General features: G+C 42.2%; 1 protein-coding gene across 3 annotated transcripts in view; it reads left to right on the top strand.

Moving 5' to 3' along the window:
* The window catches only part of FAM204A (family with sequence similarity 204 member A), a 39,439-nt gene extending 14,826 nt beyond the window's left edge, over window positions 1-24,613 (top strand). For 2 of the 3 annotated variants that reach the window (XM_019459582.2, XM_019459581.2), the window contains exons 6-8: window positions 1,685-1,774; window positions 16,291-16,397; window positions 16,693-24,613. In XM_019459582.2, the coding sequence (XP_019315127.1) occupies window positions 1,685-1,774; window positions 16,291-16,397; window positions 16,693-16,744 (249 nt within the window). In that variant the 3' untranslated portion in view covers window positions 16,745-24,613. Of the gene's footprint in view, window positions 1-1,684; window positions 1,775-8,245; window positions 8,756-16,290; window positions 16,398-16,692 lie in introns of those variants that run through there. The other variant, XM_019459583.2, reaches the window with a different exon arrangement.
* Window positions 24,614-27,238: the final 2,625 nt, after the last annotated feature.

Here is a 27,238-nt window from a genome sequence, read left to right as displayed (position 1 = left end):
CCAGGAGATACAGAGCTTGTGTCTGAATATAACTCCGTGTACTGCTTTCTTTTTTGAGAAAGTCCTGCTGTCCTCCTCCCTTACCCCTTTCCCCTAAAAAAAAAAAAAAAAAAAGTCAGAACTGTATAGGCATGTAGTTGATTTGCATCCTGGCACAAGCTCAGTTCATGGACTGGCACCATTCACAGACCTGAACTGGTGCACAGACCACACTTGAAGTGTCCCCGGCCTAGAGTATGGACTCTGGGGTGGGACATTAGTTAGAGGTCCCTGAGGATGAAGGACGTTGGAAAAGTGAGTCCAACATGTTTTTTGGACTATGAGGAGAAGGACTATGGGAGACTGTTTCTGCAGAAATACCAAAAAGAATAGCTGGCGACCGATCAGTGATCGTAGGACCCGCATGGGAAAAGGACAGGAGAGCCACCTGGCCTGGGTTCAGGGACTAGGGCTATTGAATGATGGTCTCGGGCTGCAGTTGGGAGCAAGGAAGAGAAAAGGCTGTCATCCTCTCAGGCCCTTCCTTAGGTGGGATGAGGGATTGTGTGGAAGAACGATCCTCACTCAGCAGGGACACTGGTGATAACCTCCCGGGTCTGTGTTCTGTAATCTTTTTACGCAGATTATGTGTGGGCATTTTTAAGTCTTGTTTCAGCAGAGGCTGCACAGGAACAAAATTTCTCCTCGTTGATGGGTATAATCAAGCAGTTGGCTGACGGGAGGAGGCATTCCTGGGTCCCCTTTACGAGATGAGGGAGAAGTCGGGAACTGAAAACGTGGAAGACACATGCGCTAAGCCATTGTTAGGGCAAAACGTTCTTGTGAGAAACGTCTTAGACCATTTAAAATTTTTTTAATTTTCCGTAGTAACTGTTTCCACGAGCTAAAACTCAATTATGTAAGTCTAAGCGTCTTTCCATAAATGTGTGATGAATCCTACCTCGTCTGTTTGGTAATCCCATGAAAATTTTAATTATCGTTTCCTAAAGCATCTTCAGCTGGTAAATAAATACGTTTCCATAGGAAAGTAAAATCATTCTGGTATGTAACTTTCCTCCTGTATTTAATATCCAGCTTAATCCCTCTGGTCAGAGACTAGACGGGCTGTTGAAGGAGGGCCTTGGGCTACAGGAGGGGGCAGTAGAGAAAAGAGGCAGAGGAAAGGGGTGGTTGAGAACACAGGCTCTGGGCACACCCAGGTTCATGTGATGGCCTTACCACTTACAGACTCTGTGACCTTGGCCTACTTAGTCTGAGGCCTCTGTTTCCTCGTGTTCAAAACAGGATAGCAGTGTTGTTTTGTGGAGTTGTTATGAGGGTAAATGAGCTTTCTTATAGTACTAAGCCAGTAATAATAATAAGCATGCCGTCGATTTAACCATTATTGTCATTAGCATTGTATGGTTAGTAAGGGAAAGCGTAGTCCTTGAAGTCACAGAAGTCTGGATTGGCATCTCCTCTTTCTTAGTTCAAGAAGTTATCGGACCTCGAAAAAGCCATATGATCTCTCTGCGGGGCCTTCTCCTCAGTAAATGGGAGTGGTACAGACTGCCACAGGGCTCATTGTGAAAATTAAATGACCTAAGTATGCAACGTGTTCGGCGTAGTCCTGTGACATAGTCTTTGCTGGCAAATGTTTGCCTTTCATTCCTGCCTTTAAGTTTTAGGTTTCTTTACTTTCTAGTCCGGCCTTGAAAAGAGCATCGACCAGGCTGTGGAAGACTGGGACATCGAGAAGGCGGAGGAACTCAGCAACCAGCTGGCCACGCGAGAGGTGAGTCAAACTGGTATTTGCAGATTTTCTAAAATAAATGTACATTCTTTTTGTGATCATGAGTAAGTTCAGTATTCAAATATTTGATCTTAGATTTTCTTTTCCGCCCATTTTCTTCCCTCTTATTCTGCCACTTATGCTGAAATGCTGGGTTTTACTTTTGTCTTTAATGTTTTTAAATCATTCTGGTTTGAAACTTGTGGTGGAAATAATCCATGATTGATATTCAACCCTAGATTTCACCTAGGTTTCAGAGAGCTTTTTGCCAGTTATGATGAAAAGACTGGCTTTCTTTTTCCATTTGCATCTTTAATTCAGTTTAACTCTCCCTGAGGCCAGCTGTGCACCACATCTCTCAACGTTCTCCTGGCCCTCGCTCCCCCACACGCTTTCTTACTGCAAATTCTGAACTTCTCCCTCAGCCCTAAATAATTTTCAGCTTTTTTTTTTTTTTAATTTTTTTTTTTAACGTTTATTTATTTTTGAGACAGAGAGAGACAGAGCATGAACGGGGGAGGGTCACAGAGAGAGGGAGACACAGAATCTGAAACAGGCTCCAGCTCTGAGCTGTCAGCACAGAGCCCGACGCGGGGCTTGAACCCACAGACCGTGAGATCATGACCTGAGCCGAAGTCGGACGCTTAACCGACCGAGCCACCCAGGCGCCCCAATAACTTTCAGCTTTTTAAAACTTATAGTCTATAGTATAAAACTATTAGATATATCGCATATTCTTTTTCCAAGTACACAAGGCTTCCAGAAGATTCTGGCCTGCACCTTTTGGGGGGAATATTTCTCCAATTGGGAATTGCTGTCAGGTGTCACTAAGCAAGAGCTGAGAGCTCATACTGGCGTATGTTTTATTGTTGCTAGTGTTGTTTTGTGGTTCTTTTTTGTCCTCTTTGGGGAAAAAAGATCGACCATAGCTTTCCCATTTTGGGTAAGCTGCCTACTTGCCTCACCTTATTCTTTTTTGTTTTTGTTTTTCTTTGCTTTTGCCTTTTTTTTTTTTTTTTTTTTTTTTTTTTTAGGGTTTATTTATTTTGAGAGAGCGAGCGCATGAGCAGGGGAGGGGAAGAGGGAGAGAGAGACTCTCAAGTAGGTTCGACGCTCAGCACAGAACCCGACTCAGGGCTCGATCAGACGAACCATGAGATCACGTCCGAGCTGAAATCAAGAATTGGATACTTAGCTGACTGAGTTGCCCAGGCGTCCCAACTTCACCTTATTCTTAAACTCTACTCCCTGCTGTTTAATTACATAGGCAGCATCATAGGTCATCTCTGTAAACTGTTGGCCACATGTGCTGTTCTTTCTTACTTGCCTGCAGGTGAACGTTTGTTCTACGCTGAGATTAACGATGGAATTACTATTTCGGTAAATTCTTCTATGGAAACACCATCTCACCCTTCTGTCTTCCAGTATCAGACAATCTGTTGATGGCTGTTTGCTGGTTTGTTTTCTGTTCTTGGCTACAGGCCATAAGTATCTTGGGTTTTTATGTAGGGAAATGAACAAGTTCAGAAGTGAGGCTTAGGGATTCAGAAGTTACCTTTTTTTCTCATAGGCCTTTAAAATCAGTTGTCACGTTAAATACTTCTGTTTATAATGTGTCTGTGTATTTATTTATTAACGGCTAATCTAGAGGAAATTATGAAGTTCTGAGCTTGAGTTTGGGACATAGGTAAGAAGCAGCATAAATGGCAGTTATGCAGCCTTTCAAAAAGTGACATTTTGGGGCATCTGGGTGGCTCAGTTGATTGAATGGCCAGCTTTGGCCCAGGTCCTGATCTCAAAAATAAACAAACATTAAAAAAAAAAGAAAGAAAGAAAGAAAGAAAGAAAGAAAGAAAGAAAGAAAGAAAGAAAGAAAGAAAAAAACTTTAGGGAAAAAAAAGCGACATTTAAAAAAAATCAGTTTCCTTTTTTTCTGTTCAAATTCATTCTTCCCTTCCCAGCTTATATTTCTTGTGCTGTAAGTTTGACATTTGCTCTCTTTCATCTTTAGAGTAGCCGTGTTTTGATTTTATTGATTATAGCCTTCATTGGATAGAATAGCATTTTATCACTCTGTTTTCAAATAGAAAGATCCAGGGATAACCTTTTAACGAAATGAATTTGATAGTGTGTTGAATGGTCCTGCAACCTCAGTTGGACTTAAGTGTTAGCTGGCAGTTAGTAGAGTGGCTTCTTCAATTTGATAGGTACTCGGCACTTATCTCTACAAATCAGCTGTGTGTCAAAAGACCGTCTTTAAAATTCTGTTCAACAGTCGAGCACTTAGTGTTTGTTGGTTCTGTTTTGGCACTTGGCACTTTGTTTTCCATAGAGCTATTGTTAGAGGTAGTAGGTAAGCGTCTTGGGTAGCCTGCAAATATACACAATGTAGCAAATTTTATCAGTAGTTTATATCATCTCCAAATTTGGGGGAGTCCACCGTGAAATGTCAGAGGAGGGTGGGAGGGACATGCTTTTGGGGCTGGAAGAGAGTAAAGTCGATATGGCTGCAAGGGGAGGGAGGGGTGGACACAGTAGGACACATGATGGAGGTAGGGAGGAGTGGCTGAAGACATAAGTGGCAGAGACTTTCAGAGACTGAAGGTGTTTAGGGCGGCAACACCAATCACTGGTCTTGGTCACCTGTAAATAGGTAGGTGTGGAAGCTTTTGGCAGCTTTTTCTGAATCTCTCACTTGGGTCAGAAGCAAGGCTCCCTAGAGAACCGGTACTTAACATATATCACTAAAGTGCATTTTGTGACACGTGCTTGAGCACGTGTCTCTTGAAGCCCTTTAAAAATTGTGGGTGTTTGTTCCTGTTTGCTCTCCAGCGAATGCTATACCATCAGCGTGTGGCTGATCTCCGAGATGACTGTATAGTTGCAGTAAAGCTAAGGATAGAAGCCTAATAAAAACAAGCAGGGCCTTAGGGTGTGGCTTCCTGATTGTTTTCAGAAACACTGCAGACTTCTTTATCTTTACCTCTGTCCCAAAGATCATGTGACGGACTGGTGTACCCTGGTTGGTGCTTGTCCATTCTTCCTTTTGGAAGACCCAGGAGTTGTTTATTTTGTGATCTCTACCAAATAACAAGTTGGCTGTGACTCATCCAGTGGCCCCAGGTCAGTAGGTTTTCTCAGGTCCTTGCTTAGTAACAGAAGAAAGAATAATGCAAGGCCTTGTCTACCGCATTAAAATGTGGGCTCCACATGACCCATCCGTGGCTGGCTGTTTTTCTGGTTTTTGGGTTTTTCAGTTCATTAGCACCCCCACCTGAGGCAAGGGTGATTCGGAGAGAAGCATTTACTTTACTGCAGGCTCTATGTTTTCCATAGGTAAAGTTAGTCATGCTAAAATTTTAAGAGTTGAATACATTTGATTTTTTTTAAAAAAAAAAGTTTTATTTTGAAATAATTTTAGACTTTCAGAAAGTTGCGAAGTTTATGAAAAGATTTTCTATTTACCTTCACCCAGATACCCAAGATGTTAACGTTTAACATTTGCTTTGCCATTCATTCTAATTTATATACCTCATTTAGATTTGCCAAATGTCTCACAGATTTCCTTTATAGCTAAAAGAACAGTTTCTTTTTCCTGGTCTAGGACATTGCATTTTGTTGTCATGTCTCTTTATTCTTCTTTAATCTGGAAAGTTCCTCAGTCTGTATTTCTTAGGACATTAGCATTTTCGAGGAGTAGAGGCCAGTTATTTTCCAGGATGTCCTTCAATTTTGGTTTGTCTGATGTTTCCTCATGCATTTTTGGCAGGGGTGTTGCAGAAATGATTCTGTGTCCTTCTCAATGCAAGATATCAGGAGGCACATGATATCTGTCTGTCCCAATTTTTGATGTTACTTTGAGTTTTTGGTTAAGGTGGTGTCACCAGGTTTCTCCACATTATTGTAACGTGACTGTTGTCCTATATGTAATTAATACATATCTCATGGAGAGATGGGAGAGAATTTGAGACTATGTAAATATTCTGTTTCTCATTATACTTTACCCAGTAGGTTTAGCATCTACTGCGAATTCTTTTCATCTTTGGGACGGTTATTATTATGGTGGTTGCCAAACCAGATCTTTAAAACATTATTTGATTGTACTTTTCATCTTTACCTGGCGAACTAAACCCAAAATTTGTCTTGAATGAGATAGTGGATTATGTAATCTTCTATGTATACGTTAAATCTCACAGAAAAGCCTGGACAGTCGAGAATTGGATATAGTTTTTTTAAATGCTGCACTTGGGAGGGATGCCTTCCCCGCTAGCAGTGATCGCTTGTGAGCTTCCCTTTCTCTGCCGTTGGAAGGCGCATGTCAGAAAGCACGGAAGATGTGCCTTCCCAGCTGCAGAGACGTGTGTTTTCTTTGAGGATATTAGGTTTCTTTTTTTGTGCTTTGTTTTGTTATGCTGCTGTTTTAGAAATGGGAATTGCATGGCACTGACTAGGTATTTTCCATTTTAAGGGTGTGATTTCCTGTTACCTTTATGACAAGTGAGATTGCTTCAGAAATACAGGATATTTTCATCACTTGTAAGGATGAAATGTTTTCCTCAAGTGTTTTTTTTTCTTTTCTTACTTCCATATAAATATAATGCCTTGTTTTAGTAAAATAAATTAAACTTATTTAGTGTGGTGTTACAGAATTCTGATTACAAGAAAAAATAAAATTCTCTTCTTTTCCTTGTATAAGTGAGTGGCAAAACATCTGGAAAGTGTTTGCTGTTCAGGCACAGACATTGGAAAGATACTGATGTCGTGTTAATTAAACACCCGTGAAGAATGACTAAAGTAATCAAGATGGAATTCTTGAATAAATAGTTTAGTTTGAGATTTAATTTTTCATATTTATCCCCTTGGTGCTAATCACCATGGATATGAGAGATGGGATTTTGAGAAATAAGTAATTGTGAGTTTGGGGCAGAAACCCTTTATGAATTAAACGTATACGTGCATGGTAGGTGTCCTTTTGGAAATCAGGTATATTGGTTTTTAATCAGTCCCGTTTTCTTTTTTCAAGAAGCAGTGACTGGGACCTACTGATAAAGCCTTTGCTCAGAGGCACAGACCCCAGAGTTCTTAAAGCCTTTTCCAACCATAATAAGTGAAACTAATTTTTGATGTTTAACATTTATAAGCCTGTGAAACTAATAGGGCAGCATGAGTATTGAAAAAAAAATGAAGCCCAAAGTAGAACCATGCCTGCGAATGGGCCTTGAACACAGGTCCTCCAACAACAAAATGGAACAACGGTCTGCCAGTTGTCCGTGCGCTGTCCTTGTGACAAAGCAAATGCATACTTTTCCCAGAATCACATTCCCTTAAATTTATGATGACATCAAAGATATATATTATCTGGTTTTAGGGGAAGGCTCAAATTCACATGTTTGAAGTCTTGACTGTGCTAACATCTTTGGTTTTGCCATGTTGTAATGTAGTTGCTTTGGGACTGTCCCTCCTGTTGATTAAATACTTGTTTTTCATTAACAATCTTGGAGGAGATAGAGAGGAGAAATATACTTGGGTTTGTGTCATACTGATGAAACTGTTCTAATTTGAAAAAAAAAAGTTTTTTTACAAAAAGTATCATTTACACATACACACAAAGTATTTGAGCATATTTGTGACTTGTTAACCTCAGGCCTGAATTGGAAGTACATTCCATTCATTCATCGATAGTGATCCTGAACAAATTCCATCTTTTGGTACTGGTCTTTTCTGACACGTTCTCTTTTTTACAATCCAAATGATACCAAATTTTATAGAAATCAGTAGAAACAAACAGGCTAAGATTAAATGCTAAAGCCTCGGTTTACTTAAGTAGGCAGCGCTTAGGTTGGATGTCACATTTTGGAAAGGGGATTTTTCTCTAGGCATCTTCCTGTTAGCCTGACACGGATAAATAAAAGCCCCTTGGTTTGGCACCAGTGGGTTCCTACCAGGGAACGAATGACATCTGCGTGAACTGGATACATAGCTCAGGTTGATTTCAGTTACAAGTGTGCAGTGTCCGAGTAGGAATGAATGGGGAGTAGAGGTTGCCTGTGAATTTCGTTTGAACTTTGTATAGCTTACGCCCTGAAAGAATACTTTTTCTGTAAATGACTCCCAATAGGATGGCCTTTGACAGCAAAACTAAACTCAATTCTTTGAAAGCGTCAGTGCTTCGTGTTGTAAGATTGTAATTATTTTGTGTGACCTAGAAAGGGTATTACATTGGCAGTATGAATTAAACTGAGAATTAAATTTTAACTTTGTTAAATTAAGGCTACTTAAAGTTTTGGATTCCGAAACATAGGTAAAGTTAATAATGCTGAAATATAGATAGTTTGTTAATATTTAAATAAAGGTAGGAATGGCCTTTTGAAAAACCTGATGTTTGAATTGGTGGGGTTGTGTTCTTTCCTAGTTAAATACATGCTCTCTTAATTTGGGGAGATTATTAATTTGTCGCCTATGCTTTATTCCTAGAGCAATTTCCTCAAAACTCTGAAGGCATTCTCATTGAAGAAGGGTATATATACATTTGAGATAGTTTCTGCATTTTATGTTCACATCTAAGACGTCCTTTCTCAGAAATGCTCGGGTGCTACGGCACTTGCTCTGGCATTCAGAATTTTTCCGGTGCGCTTCATCGTTAGGCTTTGGTTTCTCTGAGGGGACTCTGGCTACAATTCAGTCTCTTCATTTTGGTTTTTAGTTTTCTGTTGACGTACATGCACTGTCATCTTAATGGAATAAGAGCTTCAGTGACCCCACCCTCCCCAGATAATACAATTTTGTCAGATTTACCTATCAGAATACCTGGAACATTATCTTATATAGAGTTCAGAATTGAAATATTTGTTTAAATTTTTGAAATAGAGATGCTGGCAAACTTGGGAAGCTTAAAGTTACTCTTCAGCAGTGCTGTTTTCAAAGCTAATGTGTTTGCATTACATACCAAAAAATAAATAAATAAAAGCTGAATTGAAAGACCTATTACAGTGAAGCAAATCTTGTCGTTCTAAGCTCGTTTATTTTATAATCTGGAGGGCAAAATTATTTTCTTTTCATTTTTGTGGATGCTTTTCTTGGGTAGAAATATCTTAACAACCATGTTTCCGAAGGTAAAACGGTTCCTTCGGATACGAGGCTGAATGTATTTTCCCTTTAGCTGTTACAAGAATCCACCACTGGGATATGTGCCCCTAAGAAGGATGGCAGGTACTTTGTATTTTCTTAATTACTGTGATCTCTTGGCACTGAAGATCGGGTAAACAAAGTAAAGTGCATTGAATATTACAAATATATAGACTCTAAAATATCTTCATTTCAACATTTCATTTTTACAGCAGGGTTATTATTCTTGTTGCTAGGACCAGGAGGTGTGTACGAAGGATACGTTATTACATACAAGTCATCTAATGCCTGCGAACTCTCTGGCAAAGTGTATTTTATGTCTGTCTTTGAAATTTTACTGCTCTGCCTTCTGTCCCTTATTTTTTCTTCCTTCTCTTTTGTTTGTTTTTATTTTTATTTTTTATTTTTTCCTCTTTCCAGTCAGGAGAGGTTAGGACCGTTTTCTTTGTGGTATATTTCTCTGATTGGCAGTGGAAAGGAACCTAGGACACTGGGGAGGGAAGAGCCCTCCCAGGGCAGCCTACTGCTGTCACAGCGTGCTCAGCCACCTGGGGAGGTTGGGTGTTCTCTGCTGTGGCGGGGCGACGGGTGTCTGCTAAGGCTCATCTAGAACTGACTTACTTTCATTAACTTTGGTCATTTCTCAGTGGTTTTGTAATTTAAATGTTCTTCTGTGTGTCATTTTGTCGTCTGAACGTAGTCCAGGGGACTTTTAAATGGTGATTTTAATTCTTTGAAGCCTTGTTCTCCTCAGTCCTTACAAGTAATTTCAGTAGTCTCATACAGATGAACAGTTAGCACAATGTATGGAAAATAAGCCCTGCCTGTCCAGGCAAGGGAAGGTCCAGCTCTTCGAATTCCTTTACATTGAGGCTAAAGATCTATTCATCCCCATAAAAATTGTGTATAGGCTTGAAGTCGGAGCATTTTAATATGGGAAAAATAAAAATGGTACTGAGTGATGGGTTCTTCTCTCCGGTTTTTAGGGGTGCTTACTCATATCTCCTTGCATTGAGGATATTTTCTTTTAACCTTTGGGGTATGATTGGGTGATCACCTAGAATGGTGTTCCTTATGCTCTCTTTTAATTATGTTTATCTGTGCTTTTAACAAACCTTAAGAAAAGATTTCAGATGTTACAAGTCTAATTAAAGAGACAGACAAAGCACAGTTTATACTGTAGATTTTTTCTGCAGTTCAATTAATCAGCATGTTTTCTCTTTTAATTAAAACCATTTTAGTAAATTAAAGCCCACAGCAAAACACATATATAATTTGTTTGTAATTAGCTCTTAATTGGTGGTAGTTGAAGCTTAGCACCCTTGGTTTCTTTCTTCATGATTGCCATTTTATTAGCAGCCAGTCATTAATTAATCTTTTTCTAATTAGCTTATAAAACTGTTGATGGCACATTATTGTAAATGTGATTTTAAGTTCAAAGCTTGTTAATAAGCTTTCTTACTTAGAAGAACAGAGATAAAGAAATTGCTGAAAACAGTACTACAGTTCTTTAAAAAAAAAAACTGTCTTTCTTATGGGGACTGTGTAAAGCATCTAACAGCTTATGGTTAATTTTTTAATGCTTTTTTTCCCTTATGAATGGGATAAGTTGCTTGAATATAAATCATCTATATCCAGGAGTAATTTCAACAGTATAACGTCTTTTCACCCTCCTTTGGAATACAGTAATCTACATATAATTTGAAGCCTTAATAGTCATCATTAAAACAGGTGTTACATAAACTATTTCACTATGAAATCAAAGTTGAGTATATGAATCCAAGTATATCTTCTTACACTTTATAGACCGAATACATACTATTTTTATAAATTGCAGGGTGAATAATATATACGTATATATATGTATATGTATATACACACACATACGCGCGCGTGTGTATGTGTATATATATATGCGTGTGTATATATATATATATATATATATATATATACATACACATACACTTACGTGTTTTTTAAAACAGAACTTGTTGGGTTATGCTTTGAAAGTAAAAACTACTTGGCTTTAACTGATAGGCAGTCGTAGGTATAAAATGAATGATAGGTGCTTGTACCATTGTATATACACATAGATGTGTGTAGTACACAAATGTGTAAGTGTGTGCGTGTGCTTTTGGAGATGGCAGTGAGGTTAGGCCGTTGACTGTAACAGAGAGAGGACGACTGGAAGTCAGGTCGGAGTTTAAATGATTGGGCGGAGCCTAGCCTGTTTGCAGCCGTCACAGCCTTGGCATCTCAGGTGGGGCCGCGGAGAGGTACCGGTCCAAACGCAGACACCCCGAGTGTACTTTATATATAGCACACACCACACTGAATTGTGGTTTGAGTGAAACACATTAGCCACATCATACTCTGTATCGAAATATGCTACAGATTCCACGAAACTCCTGAACTGCAAGGTGTCCTGAGCTATTTATCCATATTAGTGCAAAGTTCTGAAAGTTGTAGAAAACACAAAGCATTATCAGTTCCTGGAAGAGCTTTTTCTTATTTGCTTTTTGAACTTCCCATGTTATTTCAACTTTGGCTATTTCTTTGCTTGTTTTTAAGAAGGCGTTTTATGATGCCGTGCAAGAGACACTAGAAGGGGATAGCTGACGAGGAAAAAATTAAAAATTGGATAAAAAGTAAATGAATAATGTCATATTACCAAAAAGATGAGAGGCTAATTTGTGCCGACTTTTTGCTAATTTTGTTCAAGCCTCAAAATGAGGAGCTGTCACCCGTTCTGTGTAGCACTGATGACAGTGCCAATGATCCATGAAATAAGCTGCCGCTGGCTTTGTTCTGATAAGAATGAACAAATCTGCACAATGTTCGGCTCCCAGAATCTCATTTTCATACTTGCATGCAGGCTAAAAGAAATAAGCTGTTTGCAGGCTTGATTAATCAGACATTGGAGGGGTTTTTGTCTCTTTGATCTCTTTCGTCTCCTAGGTAACTCGCTTGACATTAATGTTGAGCTTGAGTAAAGACAATCAGGAATTGTCGACCAAACTGATATAAAAATTAAAGACCTTAACACTTTAAGTACTCCAGTAATGGTTCCGCTTTACTTCAGAAAACATCTGTTTTCATTTAATTAAAGAACAAAAGAGAATGGCATAAATATTTTTCATAGAGACCTATTATTCCATAAAAAGTTAAAGTATGATAATTGGTATTTTTAAATAAGTGCCTTGAAAGTGTTCAAAAGGGAGGAAAACTTCATAAATCTGCTACAAGCTAGTAATTTTGAGATGAGTAAAATATTTTATGAAATGGATAAGAAGTTTACAGTTATGCTAGATTAAGCTGTTTGAATCAGATGCTTCAGATGATTATCAGCAAACTTCAGAATGGCAAAGGTTGAGCAAGAAAAACCAACTTTATTTTGAAAGTTTGTCTTTTAAAAATCTCTACTGTGTTACAAGATGCGCCATTATATCTCTTTTACAACCCAATATGATTTACACATGCGAAACCTGTAAAATTGAAAGGAATTAAAAAAATGTCGCCGTGCATTTGCTTGAGGTTATGCAGACGCTTTTACAAATCTTCCAAGTGGCTGTAAAGATGAATGCCCCAAGGGTCCAGCCAGGGCCCTGCTTTTCCAACCAGCTAAAGCCCTTATCTTAAATCCAAGCAAAGTACCATTAATCTTTTTGAAAGACCTTTTATGGCTTTTAATATATCCCAAATTAGAACATTTTACACCCTTGGTTCCTGAAATATGGTGATAAAAAGCCTTTAGAGCTTAATTTTCCTTACCGCTTGCTCTGACCAATTTGCAGTTCTTTGTGATAATGTTTAGACACCTTAATTAAAATGCAGCAAAATATTGGATGTTCTATATGGAAAATGCTGATACTTTGGCTACACATACAAGAGATTCTGTATATATTTTTATTCATTTAAAAATTTTTCTTGCCACATTGTGTTGCTATAGTTATCTGATGACCCAAAACATTTTTTTTTTTTTTTTAATATAAAAACCATCGGCCAAGCTTTTGTGATGTTTACTTTGGGCATGAGGATGCATTTTTCTTCTTACAGGAGTGAAAGGATTCTTGTTGGCCTGTGTTATTTGTAATACTGAAACATAGCACGATATTCTTTTATCTCCGGGAACTTGGCTTCGTCATCTTGCCTGGGAAAATGAGTTTCTTCTCAACTGTCTCTTCCATAGAAGATCTTATTATCCTTTCATATTTCCAAATACTTCCGTTCTTTTTTTCTTTCCCCACAGGAATAAGTGAGACACATTTTAAGCGTGTGAAGGACACAAAATTGATATGACTTTTCATCATCATTACAAGCTAAAAGATTCTTTCTGTAAATACATAGACCAGGCTTGTTGAATGTTTATCAGTCGAAGAACATTCCATTTAACCTAACCCAAGGCAAAATACAGTTAGAAAATACACTTTGTACCCGAAGAGGTCTGTTTGAAAGTATTGCCTACGTACCCAGTCATTTATTACATGAACTTAGTCCACAGAAATGCTGGAGCCCTCTCGTGTAAATACATGTTTCATGCACTTTAATGAATTATTGTTAACAGATTCATACCATGTCTTGTGGAATGTATGCTCTAAATCCTTACTGTGGTGCTGAGTGCGCTGGCTTGGCCTGAACGTTGCCAGAAAATGAAAAGCGTTTACATTCTTAGAGCGCGTGACCGCGTTGAGATGAAGAGTCCCATTTAAGTCGAACACGCTGAGATACTCTTTGGTTTATCAGTCCCCAATCCAGAAAACCCACGTTGGAAAATCTCAGTAAGTTAGACATGTAAGCTACCTCTTAATTTACAACGGTTTTAGGAGATAATGTTTTCACGTGGTTGACGGTACATGGCAGATATGGTTCGGACCATTTTTGTTTTATCCTCCTTGCACAGGCTCGGTTTCAATAGGAGATGAACTAGGCGACCGGGACTTCTGTTGGGAGGTGGGCCTGGCAAAACTCTCCCATACCAAGTTGGCATTTGATACATAACACATAGGAATATGGTTAAGTAGAAAATGCAGAGTTCCACGTTTTACCTTTTGGAGGGTGAGGGGCAGGGAAGATACTGAATGTTCTACGTGAGTGTGGAGAGACCTAGCACACGTATCAGCACAGGTAGCCAGCTGGGTTTTGCGACAGTAGGCCGTTCACTAGGTGCACTCGCTGCTCCCCTGCTCGCCCGCAGCACCCCACGTCCCCGGCTGCCCGGCTTCAGGGGGAACTGCGTGGGTAGTCGCGACCAGAGGACAGTGCGCAGAAATGACGTGTGTCACTTCCGTGCTAAAGCGTTTGAGAGCCAGTGTGAGACCCTCCAGCCGCCCCCTTCCTCTGCCGCCGCGAACCCGAAAGTCACACGCTGAGAGGCGGGCACCACGAGACGGAGGAGAGCCCAGCCATGCCACAGCCGACCAGAAGCGGAACAAAAAGTCCAAGGGCAGCCAGTGGGATTCGGGGATTTGTCTGATAAGTGTAGTTGCCGCTGGCCTCACGCGACAGGTGCCGACCTGATTTTCACGTTTATGGCAGATGGGAAGGTTTTCAGGGGAATCCGTCTTAATGATAAATTGGCCACACGGCGCCCTTCCCGTTTCATTTTCCCTGGAGATGATGATGCTGTAGCCCTTTGATTCTTAGCCCTTTCTTAGCTGACGTATCTGAACTTTTCTGTGATGAACACCCGGAAACCAAAAGACAACCAAGAGAAGGCCAGTTTTGAAGCAGCGCAACTGGCGACCCCTTCTTCCCAGCCCCCAGTGTGAAAAGAAGCCTGGTTTTGTTCAGTGCCGTGTCTCCGGTGCCTAGAACAGTGCCTGGCAAAGCCATGCGTTTGCGCCCTCCTGATATTTGTTGAGTTGAATACTGTCCTGTGAAAAAAGATAATGAAGTGCTGCTCGCGTTGCTACGAATTTTGAGACTCTGAGGTTGGTCTGCTTCCCCAGGTGGGCCCTCGAGTCACAGCTGATCATTCTTTCATCGGTGCCTGTGCTGTTGGTGTTGACCAGTTCAGCGCTCTGGCTTGATTGTTGGGTTGCTTCCATTCTTGGTGCGTATTCTTACCTGGACTGGAAACTCAAACCACTCCATGCTCTCATTTATAAGCCCCGAGCAGTGCTTGATTCCTACATGTTCGTTTCATCCTAAAGGAAACTCTTCTCCAAAACGAGCTGAAGGAAATGTCAAGCATGTGAAACCTCATTTTCCTAAATCAACTTCTCATGCGTGTGGTCTTAGCCACCCATGATGCCTCACCGTTGGCCAGCAGATCCCTAAAACTCGGCCTTTAACACATTGATTTGATAGCGGCTTCTAGGTCCTTTCTTCTCTTCCGCAAGTCTGTTGTCCGGTAACGTTCATTAGGGTGAGTCCAGGGAAAGAAAGGGAAAGAGACCCCAGAAGGAGATGTATATTTAGCCTTTGTTGTTCAACCTGGGTTCTTCACAGATATCTCTGAGCTATTCATATAGGCAGGTATTTTTAACATCAGAGCCGCCAGAACTGGAAGATGACCATCCTGTCCTGGAGATCCTCTCTGAGGAACAGTTCTGCAGCCAGAGAGCCGTGTGTAGGCCTGTGTGTGGTAACCGAAGACGATGGCGTCGAGGCTGAAGGGCTGCAGAAATACAGACACAGAGACTGTTTTAGGTTGGCTTAGAGAAAACTTAGGAGGTAGAGGTGGGCTGGGTAGGAGGCTTGGTTTTCATTGACCTTTCCAGCCCAGGGCAGATAGGCGTCAGGTGGAGCAGGAGTAGAGGGGCCTGCAGAGGAAGCACTTAGGTACTGTGGTCCTCGTGCCCAGCCTTTTCACCTCTTAGCACCCCTTATATTCTCTTCTCTCTCGGCGAATTAAATGCTGTTGCCCATCATGCAAAGTGCGTTTATGAAGCAGTAATTAGCTTTCCCATGTTTTATTAATCACATCTATGACTGCCAATCAGAGCTTCTGATCAGCAGGAGATAGCTGATGTGACCATACTGAGTTGCTGTAATTCTAGCCCAGAGCAAAGAAACTTGATGTCTCTGTCAGTCTGCGCAGCCTTATCAGGGGTAAATTCCTGTTTGGCCTACTGAAATGCTGGAATAGCTTGAAGATCTTCATCATATCCTTGTGGACCCTCGAGGGGCTCTGTTTGGGAAGGATTTCCATCCAGGAGACTGGCACAACCGGGGTCTAGGGCCTGTGGGAGGTGAGGGAAGTATGGGCCACACCGAGTGCATTTGTTTACTTTGCTTGTTCACGGGGGCCCGAGCATAAGAATTTCTGATTTGCGGGTATGGCTGGCTTAGCCGCAAGTTCTCAAGTGTTTGTATTACTGCAATTCTTGTATCAGCTGGAATATTTATTTTCACCTTTTTGTTTGTTTGGTTTTCTCCTTTGTAATTCTTAGCTTGGTGTGAAAATTGCTAAAGCGGTTGCCTGCCACAACTTTGTAAAAGCCAAAAGGGATGCTGAAAATTCACAGGTTGCTCGAAAAAAGAAGAAGCTTGCATGGGGGTGAGTTTAAGATTTTTACTGGTAATTCGAATAACTGCATAGGAATTACAGAAATCCTGGGATCCGCTGTGTGAATCCAGTTTGTGTGTGATTGTTCACTCATTTTAGTCCTTGTGTCTTTGCTGCACGTTTATCAGATTATAAACACGGGGGCATTTCTTCATCCCTTTTCATATTTAGTTTGTCATCAGTGGAGTATGTGAAAATGTTTCGGTTTATTTTACTTTGGCACTGAGTAAGCGTGTTTAGGAAAGTGTTTAGAAATAAATTGAGATTTTTATGTCTTCTATTTTAGGTTTGAAGCAAAGAAGAGATGGGAAACCAAGAGCAACATGGGATATATGTAGCTTGCCAGCGTTCCTCAAGGCATTTGAGTCTTCACTTGGGCTTTTCTTTGAGTCTTCAGCTGCTCAGTTGACTGAGAAGATACTCCTGCCGATGTTAACTGTGTCAGGGAACTGCCAGAAGCCAGAAACATAAGCGTAAAATGTGGGGTTTGATTATTAAACCTTTTTAGTCTTTTTCTAGAGAGTTCATTCTGTTGACACGAATGAGGTGGCATTCTGTTATTTGTGCACGAAATCGAAGTATCCGTACCAGGAAGAAAGATAGGATTTTGTTAATTATCTATTTATGTAACCCTCCAGCATAAAGTCAGTTTTACTTTTCGTCTGTTTGGTGTAGCATAGTCAGTGAGCTCCTCGGACTTCCTTATCTGTCCCCAGCGTACCTGTACTTCGTCTGCAGTTGTGTTTGTAAGATTGGCATTTGTTTACGAAGGATTAGTCTTAAGTGCGAGAACGTCTCAATCGATACTTTTACAGATGACTTGAATTATCTTAATATCATAAAAGTAATTATTGATTCTTTATTGGAGGGAATACAGTTGATATTTCCCAATCAAATGATGAAAGCAATTGATTAACTTTTGTATACTTTGAGATAAAATACCATAATTTTAAGAAGGGCAGAAAGTAGTATTTGGAGGAGGATTTAACTTTAGCTCGGCCTGGAAATGTCCTCCTAAATATCTCTCTCAGCCTTGTTGTTCCTTAAATTGTGATACGGCTCTTAGGAGAGAAAATGGCACAACCGTACTTAGCCAGTTACAACTACCTCCAGACAGTATAACTTGGAACCTTCCAGGAACATAGTTTGATTATTGTTACTCCTCTTCCCCATTCCTTCTTAAAAGGTTCGATGTGTTAATGAGGGTGAGGTGGATTGGTGCCGGGGGAAGTAGTTGTTCTTAGATGTGTGTTTCATAGGCCTTCCTAGAGGGGCTTTGAGAAATCCCGTAAGAAGCTGGCAAATAGGCCTGGACGTTGGCTGGTTTGGCCCCTCCCTGCCCAGCACTTAGAAGAGGGAAGAATTGCCCATCGCAGCTTTTGGCCGTTCACCTGCCTTCCTCAGCCTCCGCCAGAGGGTTTCTAGCTGTCTGGCGTAAACTTCCTCGGGGTTGAGAATGTAAATTCAGGAACACAGAAAATGAGTCATGATGATCGTTTCATTATTATTACTTTGTTATTTTTAGACTTACAGTAGCAACAAAATTTTCATAACTCATGGTAGCGTGTTTAATGTTTTTTCTGTGTTCTGGAATAAGTCAATAACCAGTTGGTATTTAAGAGAATAAAAATCCTATCTTGCTTCCGCTTCGGTGAGAAAAGCCAGTATGGAAAAAGCAAGATTTTAGGAGGTTGTGTTTCTGCTTACAGAATTCATCACGAAAAGGTGTCCAGGCCAAATACTGGAAAATCTCATGTTTTATGATTTAATATCTTCCGTTGCGTTTACCCACGACATTACATTTCAAACTCCTAATAGGTGAATACAGACTGACGGTATGGGAATCTTTTCCCTAAAAAAAATCCATCGTGGGGGACGTGCCGTTACACGGTTCGGTGTTTTGTCTGAAACAGGAAGAAGCTGTTGTTGGGCAGGCGGGTGGGGTAGACGTTTGGGCACACCGGGCCCGGAGACAGCATCTCCCTGCAGCCTCTGCCTCATTTTCCTTCTCCTGTGTCCCCTTCTTGAGAGCATTTAGTGACCCTTGCAGGCATGTTTTTACCTCTGCTCATGCTGAGGCCTTGCCAGAGTGGCCTCTCTGGGGGCTGATCAGGGAGCCTGTGGCCTGAAGTCCAGCCATTGAAGCCCTTCTTCAGCCTGTCCCTCGCTGACAGTTGTGCTGCCCCGCCCTGCCCCGCCCTGCCCCGGGGCTCGGACACACACACTGAGCATTTGAACCCCGTGAAGGCGCCTTGGTGGAATCGGATGTAGCAGCGGACTCATTCGATGAGGGGAGCTGGATCTCATAAGTCTCCATTTTTGGGGGTACCTGGTTTGTGAAAAGCTCTCAAATACGGTACAGCAGGTGGAGTGGGGGTAAGAGAGGGGTTCGGGGGAGAGGAAAGGGCTGGTTGATTGACCCTGCCGACATGTCATTTGGGACCAGTTTTATTTTACCAGCTTTAATTTGAATTAGACATTTTGCTCAGTAAAGCAATAAAATGGGAACATTATTCTTAGAGCACCCATGTTGCCCAAAAAGCATAGTCATTTGTCTTCTCCATCTGTCCACAGTGAAATGAGGATTCTTTTTGGATCAGTAATAACTTCAGTTCCTGAAGCTTCAGCATGTGCGTTTACTACTGCTCGAGTGCCTGAATTAGATGAGGGGTGTAAACGTCAGTTATTGTTAACTGAGATTAATATGTTTCAGGTCGTTGGTATGGCATTAACGTAACTATGATTTACTGTTTAAGTACTTCAGGCTAAAACAACTTACTAAGGAACAGTAATTTTGAGTTTTATAGCGCTGGTTCTGAGAAGTAAAGTTGGTTGGGAGCCCTCAGGATGTTTCTGATTTTCAGCAGAACATTCTATTTCTTTCACCAAAAGGAGAGTTTGGATGTATAATCTCAGGTTTGCTATAATTAGTTCTGATGACAGAGTTAAATACCTTGGCCCAAACTGTAAATCACTAGTTAAACAGGTTTCTGCAACTGATCATAAATCTCAAACTCCGTATTTTAAGCACGCTTGTTTTTTTTTTTTTTTAGAGAGACAGCTACGGGAGTGGCAGGCCAGGGGTGGGAATAAAATGTTATCTGAACTTTGAGTAACAGCCTAGAACCTCACATTTAAAATCTACTGATTTCCCTGATACCTTTGGTCTAAAATGCTCTCTTTTCAGTATTTTAATAACGTAGCTTACTGTTTACGCTAAGACAAGTTTGAGTTTAATTCTTAAAATATGAAAGTTAATTTTCAAAATGTCCAAATTTCTGTTTGTTAGGTAAAGATACCACTCTTTTAGAAATGTTATGTCCTGCTAACCTATAAAAAGTACCGTATGAGGTTGATATTTGAGTAAGATGCCAATTGTGTGTGTTTTTTTATGAGATAAGGCTTGGGGGAAACAAGGTAATGTTATGTCAGACCTCATTTTGGAAAATTAGCTTCGTGAAACCCAGTAGTCAAATTCAGAACCAACTGAAACAATTCAAGTTTTTCCATGTTGGCAGAAGTTGCTTTTATTTTTAGTATCTGGCAGAGCAACAAATGCTTTGCATGTCAATTTAATATTTTTTCAAGCCAACTGTTTATTCATTGGCTTAAAATTTACACTCTACTAAAAGTCTTAGTCCTGACTTTCATGAAACAAATAGTAATATTTGGACAAAATATGTACACGAAAATCTTTTTCCAAAACCAAATGTAGATTGGTATTTGTGGCATCAGGGCCTTTTAACATGGTAATGGATCTGAAAGCACTTTGAAAGTCTAAAGCATTAGAAACCCAGGGCAATGAATTTCAAGGAATTAATTTTTATTATGAAGTAATCAGAGCATCTTTCTAGGTTTTCAGATTTAAATTAGTGAGAGGCTTTCTGCTAGAAAGTGGAATATATGTTAGAGTAAATTTCAACGAACTATCAAACGATTGCTTTATCAGCATGTATCTATTCATGACCTCTGTAGCATACTGAGACAATAAGACCCATTTTCCATTTTTGAGGTTGGGATGTTCTCTATAGATTTTGATAAAATGAGCAGAACTGCATTCTTTAGTCTTTATTATTTTATCCTCCTTCCATACTACTCACCTTGAAAGAAACACGCACACACGCGGGCACTCTCAGCGTTGAGCTGTCCTCCGCATCGAGACTCGGTGTGAAAGGGATTTGTGACTCCCGTCAAGAACGTGGCAGTCAGTATATAGCCAATCTAGACGGCCATGGAGAGACTGAGAAAGGAGCCCCCAACCCATTGTGCGCCAGCGTTAAAACGAAGCGTGTTGCTTCTTCAACAGTTTCTCCTTCTGAGTAGAAGGAGATAAGTGTTCGTTTTGCTAGCGTTTCTTCAAATACAGTGGTGCCATCAGGGTAGCTTCCCGCCACACCGGCCCCTGCGGTCTTGATCCCCGGAACACAGCTACAGGCCTTCGGGGAGACTCTCCGTTAAATGCCATGCAGTCTGCAGTGTTTTCAGACGTGCTTGTAAAATGAAGAATTAGCTGAGGGATACTTCTCTTTTTATTAGTGTTAGTAGCCGCTTTTTAGATTTGTTAGAAAAGGCATAAAAATGTTCCTTATTGAGATGACGTTTTTAAAACATTGAATTTAGGTACCTGCCTTTTATATCCAGAACAGGTTTCTTAAGGAGGTGCAGAATAAAAGGGGATGGAAGGAGAGCAGAGGGTAGTGCCCAAGAAAAACCTCGGCTCCTGGGTGCTCCTAGGCCCGGTTTGCGTTGTGCCTGCTCCCTGGCATTGCTCTAGAAGCCCCGGCCCGAACCTCCTCCAGGGGCCATGGGCTGCCTCTTGTTGAATTGCTGCAGGGGGCCTGCTGTGTGACAGGTATGGAATGAGGTAATCTTTTCCCACCTCTAATTTCTGAAGGGTGTGTTTGTCCAGTTATTACTTGTTCATTGAACTTAAAGGTTTAGAAACCAACAGCTACAGTACAAGCTGTAATTATTGATGTCTGTTTCATATTCATCTGTAAGCTCTGGCATCTGATCAAGAAGTTAATATATCACTTCATCTTCGGGCTGAATGTGCCTCACTATAAACATTTTATGGTTTGACGGGTAGTGTATAATTATGACTGCCCAGAATACAAAGTTTTCATTTGTAGTGTGGTAATACTAGAAGAAGTAATTATGAATGTCACAGGAGTAGTGAAACAATGAAGCCTTCCATTGCTGTGAATTCCTCCCTACATAATATCTAAGAAGCGTTTACTGAATACCTACCGTATGCCAGATAGCACGCTACCTCTTGTGGCTGCAAAGAGTAATCAGCACAGTCTGATGGGAAGTATTTGTAACCCATGTTTTAGACAACTTGATTTTTACCTGTCTGTGGCTCTTTCTTTGCCAAATGCACAGGAGTGATCTACATGTGATAAGTAACCTGAACTTAAAAGTTTGGGCCCATGGGTGGGCACGCTTTGTCTCTAGGAAGGAGTTTCCTGGAGGGCAGCTAGCTAAGGCTCTCTCGCCAGCCTAGTGACTGATCCACACGTGCCCACCTCACGGCAAGTGGTGTTGACCCCTGAGTTTCACCCTTTCCGAGACCCGCTACAAAGGTGAGGGTCATCGACGGAGTCAGGCTGGGGAACGCATGCAACTGTTTTTGCCCAGTACTTGGTAATTTTAAGCTTTATGTTTTTCTGAAATCGCATCAACACGTCCTTTACGTTAGAATGGCTGCGCCCTAGTGTCTGCCCGCGTTAGGGCGACGTCAACTACGGCAACGAATATGCCCCCCAAATAAGATGACTCAACACAGTAGAGGTTTATTTCTTGCTCGTGGGACAAAGGAGGCTTCTGCCCCACGTAGGCCTTGAGAGAGCCAGGCTGACGGCAGCTCTGCCCCCTTCTCGACCTAGTAACCCTGGTGTCCCCGTCTCAAGCTGGGAGGGAAACGAGCGCGGGAGAGCGAGCACTCGCGGGGAGTTTGGGGCCCGGCCTGGAAGCGGAACACGTCACTTCTCACTCTGCACCGGCTGCAGCTTCCTTAAGCCACCACGCCTAACTGCAAGGGAGGCTGTGACATGCAGACCGCCGTTTCTCGAGAAGAGGAAACCTCTTTTAGTAAATACTCAGCAGCGTCTGCCACGTTGCCTCAGTCACAGATGACCCCGACTTGGCGTGGTAACTAAGTTCCGCCCAGGCGTGACGTTGACTAGCACCAGCTGCTCTTTGTGATTCGATGTAGGCATTTTCACTTGGATGTGTTGACAGAGCTGATCAAAATAGCCAGTCAGTTACCAGGTGATGTGCGTGGCAGAGGTGCCACGGATGGGCCATGACGTAGAAGTGCTGCAGTAGAATTACGTGCTCAGCGAGGCTCACACGAGGATGTGGTGTTCACCTGCGGAGAGTCAGTCGAGGCTTCGTGGCCGAGGCGATGTGCGGCGGAAGTCGTAAAGGGTACCTGGGACCGTGCCCGGGAGACACCGTTGAAGCGTGAGCACCCCGGGCAGGAGGAGCCGCGAGGCACCCTGGAGGCTCCCCGGGGAGTTGAGCGAGGTGGGGGGGGTGGGTAGCGTGGAGTTTGGAGGTCAAGCAGCTGTGTGACGACACTAGAGAGGGTGGCTGGAACGCGCTTGCCCAGCTTGTGAGACACGCTAGAAAGTTTGGACTGATGAGTCTCAGGAGCGAGGGGACATGCACACGTACTAAGCGAGCGAGAAAGAGGCCAACTCACCTATGAGGAAATGGTGGGTTGGAAGGTCAAACAAGGTAGGCCGGTTAGGTGGTCTCTGTAGGCCGGGGAAGAGATGAGAACCTAACCCAGGGCTGTGGGAATGGACAGCGTGAATCCCGGAGGTGTTCGGGCAGCAGACTTGACAAGACAGGGTGACCACGTGGGGTGGGCGGGGCGTGGGGAGGGGTGGGTGCCTCTGGATGGCCGTGTGGCGTGAGGAAGTAATGTAGGCCATTTTTAGCAACGTACTCCCATTTAGTCTTGCCAAATCTGACATCTGGTAGTAAGCCACCTTCAGCGGTGTAGGTGGTGGAATTTCACTGTGTCGGGGTGCCTGTGGATACCTCTGAGCCATCAGCAAGGACCCAGTGCGGGGAGGGCTGATAGAGTCAACATCAGAGGGCCCCGGGTATCGTGGCCAAATCCAAGATCAAGGCATGGTCACAATAGACGGTGACTTTGTTCCAGTTTTCCTAGCAGTGATGTCTCCTATGTCTTATGGAAGTTCTTTTTAAAGGTGCGTGCTTCTGGAAAAAACCTGTAAGGGAGGGAGTGACATTGGCATGGAAGGGAAAGAGCCAGTAGAGCCTTGGCTCTGTGAACCGCCCCCACCCCGCCCTTGCAGCAAAGGAGCCGGCCTCTCCTGCCCTCATGTCGGTCAGTCAGGCTCTATGGGGCAGAGGGGCATTACTTCCCGGGGCAAGGTGGCCTCCCTCAGTGGTGGGCAATTCTCCAGAAAGGGGGACCTGTTAGCAGCCTAAACAGCAGCTGGGGACGGACACACTGACCCAGTAAAGGGGAGATACGAGGAACGTGAATATGTGTGTGGGTGTGTGCGCAGACCATCGTGGGCGGGGCTTTCGGCCCAGGTCTGTCCAAGGGAGACTCTTTGGACAAGCAGTGTGGGGTGTGGGACTTGAGGTCAGAGGATGTTAATAATCCACACCTTGCCCGGTGACCTGAGTAAATGAGAATTGATGGTGCTGATAGGACTGATAGGATTTCAAATCCAGCAGGCTTCCATGTAGCTCTGAGTGTTGGGAGTATTGATTCCAAGAATAAGTTAAACCCTTTAATAACCGTCTCTTGAGATACTCTGTAAATTAGTGAGCTGTTTAAAGATTAAAAAAACAAACAAACAAAAACACCACCACCTCATGATCACCCACAACCGAGCATAGAGCAGAGGTTTGGACAGTGGAAGAGGAGTAAAAATGGAAACCACCTACTACTATATGTGCTTAAATGTGTAGATAAATCGATAACTACAGACAGATAAATAAATACAGATATAAACCGAGAGAGGAGTAACTTCCAAAACAAGTTCCTGGAACCTCAACCGATTAAAAAAACAGGTTTCTGTGGTCCAATAGGGGTTTCTGTGGTCAAATATGTTTGGGAAACATTGCATGCTGTCACTGTGACCTTGAAAGCGCCCATCATCAGCATATCAAAGGCTCTTATCACAATGCTTATTAAATTTGTTCTAAAATACGGATTTTTTTTTGTCAGTTACCATTTGTTAACAATTCACATATTTAGTTGCAACACTCTGGGAAACACAATCTAACTGTACAATAACTATGGAATAGTAACATTTGAGACCCACAGCTCTCTTGCTCTGAAAACTTTGGGAAGAGGCTGTATGTATTTTCCATTCTGTGTTTGTTTGTACTGAACTCCCGTCCCCATCTAGTAGGACCCATCCTTTGTTTGAGGCTCACCTTAAATTCTCATACTCCCAAGTTTTCCTTGACATCTCCCTCCAAGTCATGGAAATCACATCCTTGGAACCCTCGTGTAGATTTCTGAGTCCAGTCCAGACCTACCGAATGAGCGTGTGGTTTGGATCTTTTGTTTTAAAGCTCTCAGGTGATTCTCATGCAGCTAGCTGGGTACAGGACTACAGGCCAACATTTTATGTGGATGAAAGGATGGGTGGTTGGGTGAATATATACATACCTGGTCCTTCCAGTTGAACCATTCGAAATCCTGTCGTCTTAAATATTCATGACTGATTGAGAATATAAACCTTGGAACTGTTGTTCCAAGGAACTCATCTACTGACTGTTTTTAAAAACTCTTTGAGAATGCAGGGTTGTATTGCTCTGCCTTTAGAGAAATGCCTTAATCATATATCACAGGAAAGTCTAGCAGGTTGAGAAGCTAACATGTTCTCGTTACATACATTGCTGTTGGAAACCAAACACACATTATACTTGTGTTATAGACAAGGAAATTGAGATGCCGGGAGCTTTGAGAGAGAACACTAAAACCATACCCGCAGCATAAAGAAAAGGTCAGGATTAGACCCAGGCCAGGCCTTTGCTCTTTCTCCCTCTTCCAGTGTTTCTCAAAGTGTGAGCCATGCACCATCTGCAGGCAGAAGTATCGCTTGTTAAACATGCAAATTCCAAGGTCCCACTCTGGGGTTGGGGCCTGGGATGCTGCATTTTAATAAGCTGCCTGTGATTAATGCCTACTAACACTGAAGGATCATCGTCTTGGAGTAGCACCTCCTTGCTCCACAGGGAAGCAGGAACGGGAAAGGAAAACAAGCCACTGAAACTTGCACACGCCTTATCACAAACCGTAGGGAGGGAGGTGTACTATGTAGTTTAAATACTGAGTCTAATTCCATTAATATAAGTGGCCATATCCCCCCACTTGGCTGGCTCTACTCAGTAAACCACTTTCATTTTCAAAAAAAAAAAAAAAAAAAAAAAAAAAGTACTGGAAGAAAAGGTTCCGTGTCAAAGAACTCAATTGGAATCCTTGCTTGGTACTTGCCTCCTTGCCAACAATGCTCAAAAATAAAAAAGAAAACGAAAATCCAAAGTCCCTGAACATAAAAGTTCCATTCCCCATGGTGGAGGGCTTAATTAAAGTCCTCAGATGTTTCTCTGCACCTTGGAAGGCATTTTTATGAAATCCACAAATTACCAGAAGTGGCTCCAACAATTCTTGAGGTCGAAAGCTGTGTAAATTGGGCAGCTCTATCAGGAACAAGCTGCCTTCATCTGGATTCAGTGTCCTGGTTCCTTACTTCTAGCCTCGTGGCTGTAAGGACCACTCAGGGCTGGTGGCACTAGAGTGTTCTCCAAAGTTAAGGGCATGTAACAGAACCTGGAAGAAATAGATCCCCCCCCCCCTGACTTTCTTTCCCGATTCTTCCAATAAATATGTATTGAGGACTTGGGATGTTCCAGGCACTATCGTAAGCTCTGAGGCTATGGCCCTGAAACAAACAAACAAACAAACAATTCTGAACTTCATGGATCTCACATTCTAGTGGGGAGGGCAGATAGTAATTTAATTGTATAACATCACAATGGTCCCCAGAGTGGGGTCCCTGACCAGGAGCACCTGGGAAATGTAGAAATGGCAAGTTCTCAAATCCCAGGTCAGACCCGAGCCAGAAACTGTTTTAACAAACCCTCCAGCACACTCACATCTGAGAACCTCCGTGCTCTCAAATGGTGAGAAGCTATGGAGAAAAAGAGCGTCCAGAGAGGGTCACGCTGATCCCCGCAAATGTTCAAAGAGTGAAGGGGTCCTACACTGGACTCTGGAGCAACCCAGATTCACATTCCAGTTCTGCCACGATGAATTGTGTAACCTCAAGCGGGTTACTTAATCTCTCTGCATCTTGGGTTCTCCTTCTGAAAAATGGAGATAATAGTACCCATCTGATAGGACAGCGAGGATTAAAGGAATTAATGAATATGAAAGTACCGAGATCCCGACACATGGCAAATCATATCCGTGTGGGGGGACAGTTCTCCAGGGTCTCTTGCATTTCTGCACATCTTGCAAGCAAGGCAGTGGGCTGCCCTTTGTTCCAAACTATCTTTGCAAGGGTGTTTGTATATAAACAGCCTTGTAAGATTGAGATAGTGCCTCCCTCTGGGGCAAAGAGCAGCCGTGTTTACTGTCCAGTATAATAAAGCAAACATCTCCCTCTGGAGCTAAGGCAGCCATGCTTACTCCCATTGTAAGAGAGTCAGTTGCCTGAGCTCAGAGTTCCTCTCCTCTAATGAGAGGCACGCGGCGAGCAGGTGGCATTTGGGCCTCTCAGTATCACATTGTGGAAATCGGGACAAACAATGCTGAGACCATGGCT

Source organism: Panthera pardus, unplaced genomic scaffold, assembly GCF_024362965.1.
Source record: "Panthera pardus isolate Hobbes unplaced genomic scaffold, ASM2436296v1 HiC_scaffold_22, whole genome shotgun sequence".
Taxonomy (NCBI): domain Eukaryota; kingdom Metazoa; phylum Chordata; class Mammalia; order Carnivora; family Felidae; genus Panthera; species Panthera pardus.
This window is presented reverse-complemented; position numbering and strand designations above follow the sequence as displayed.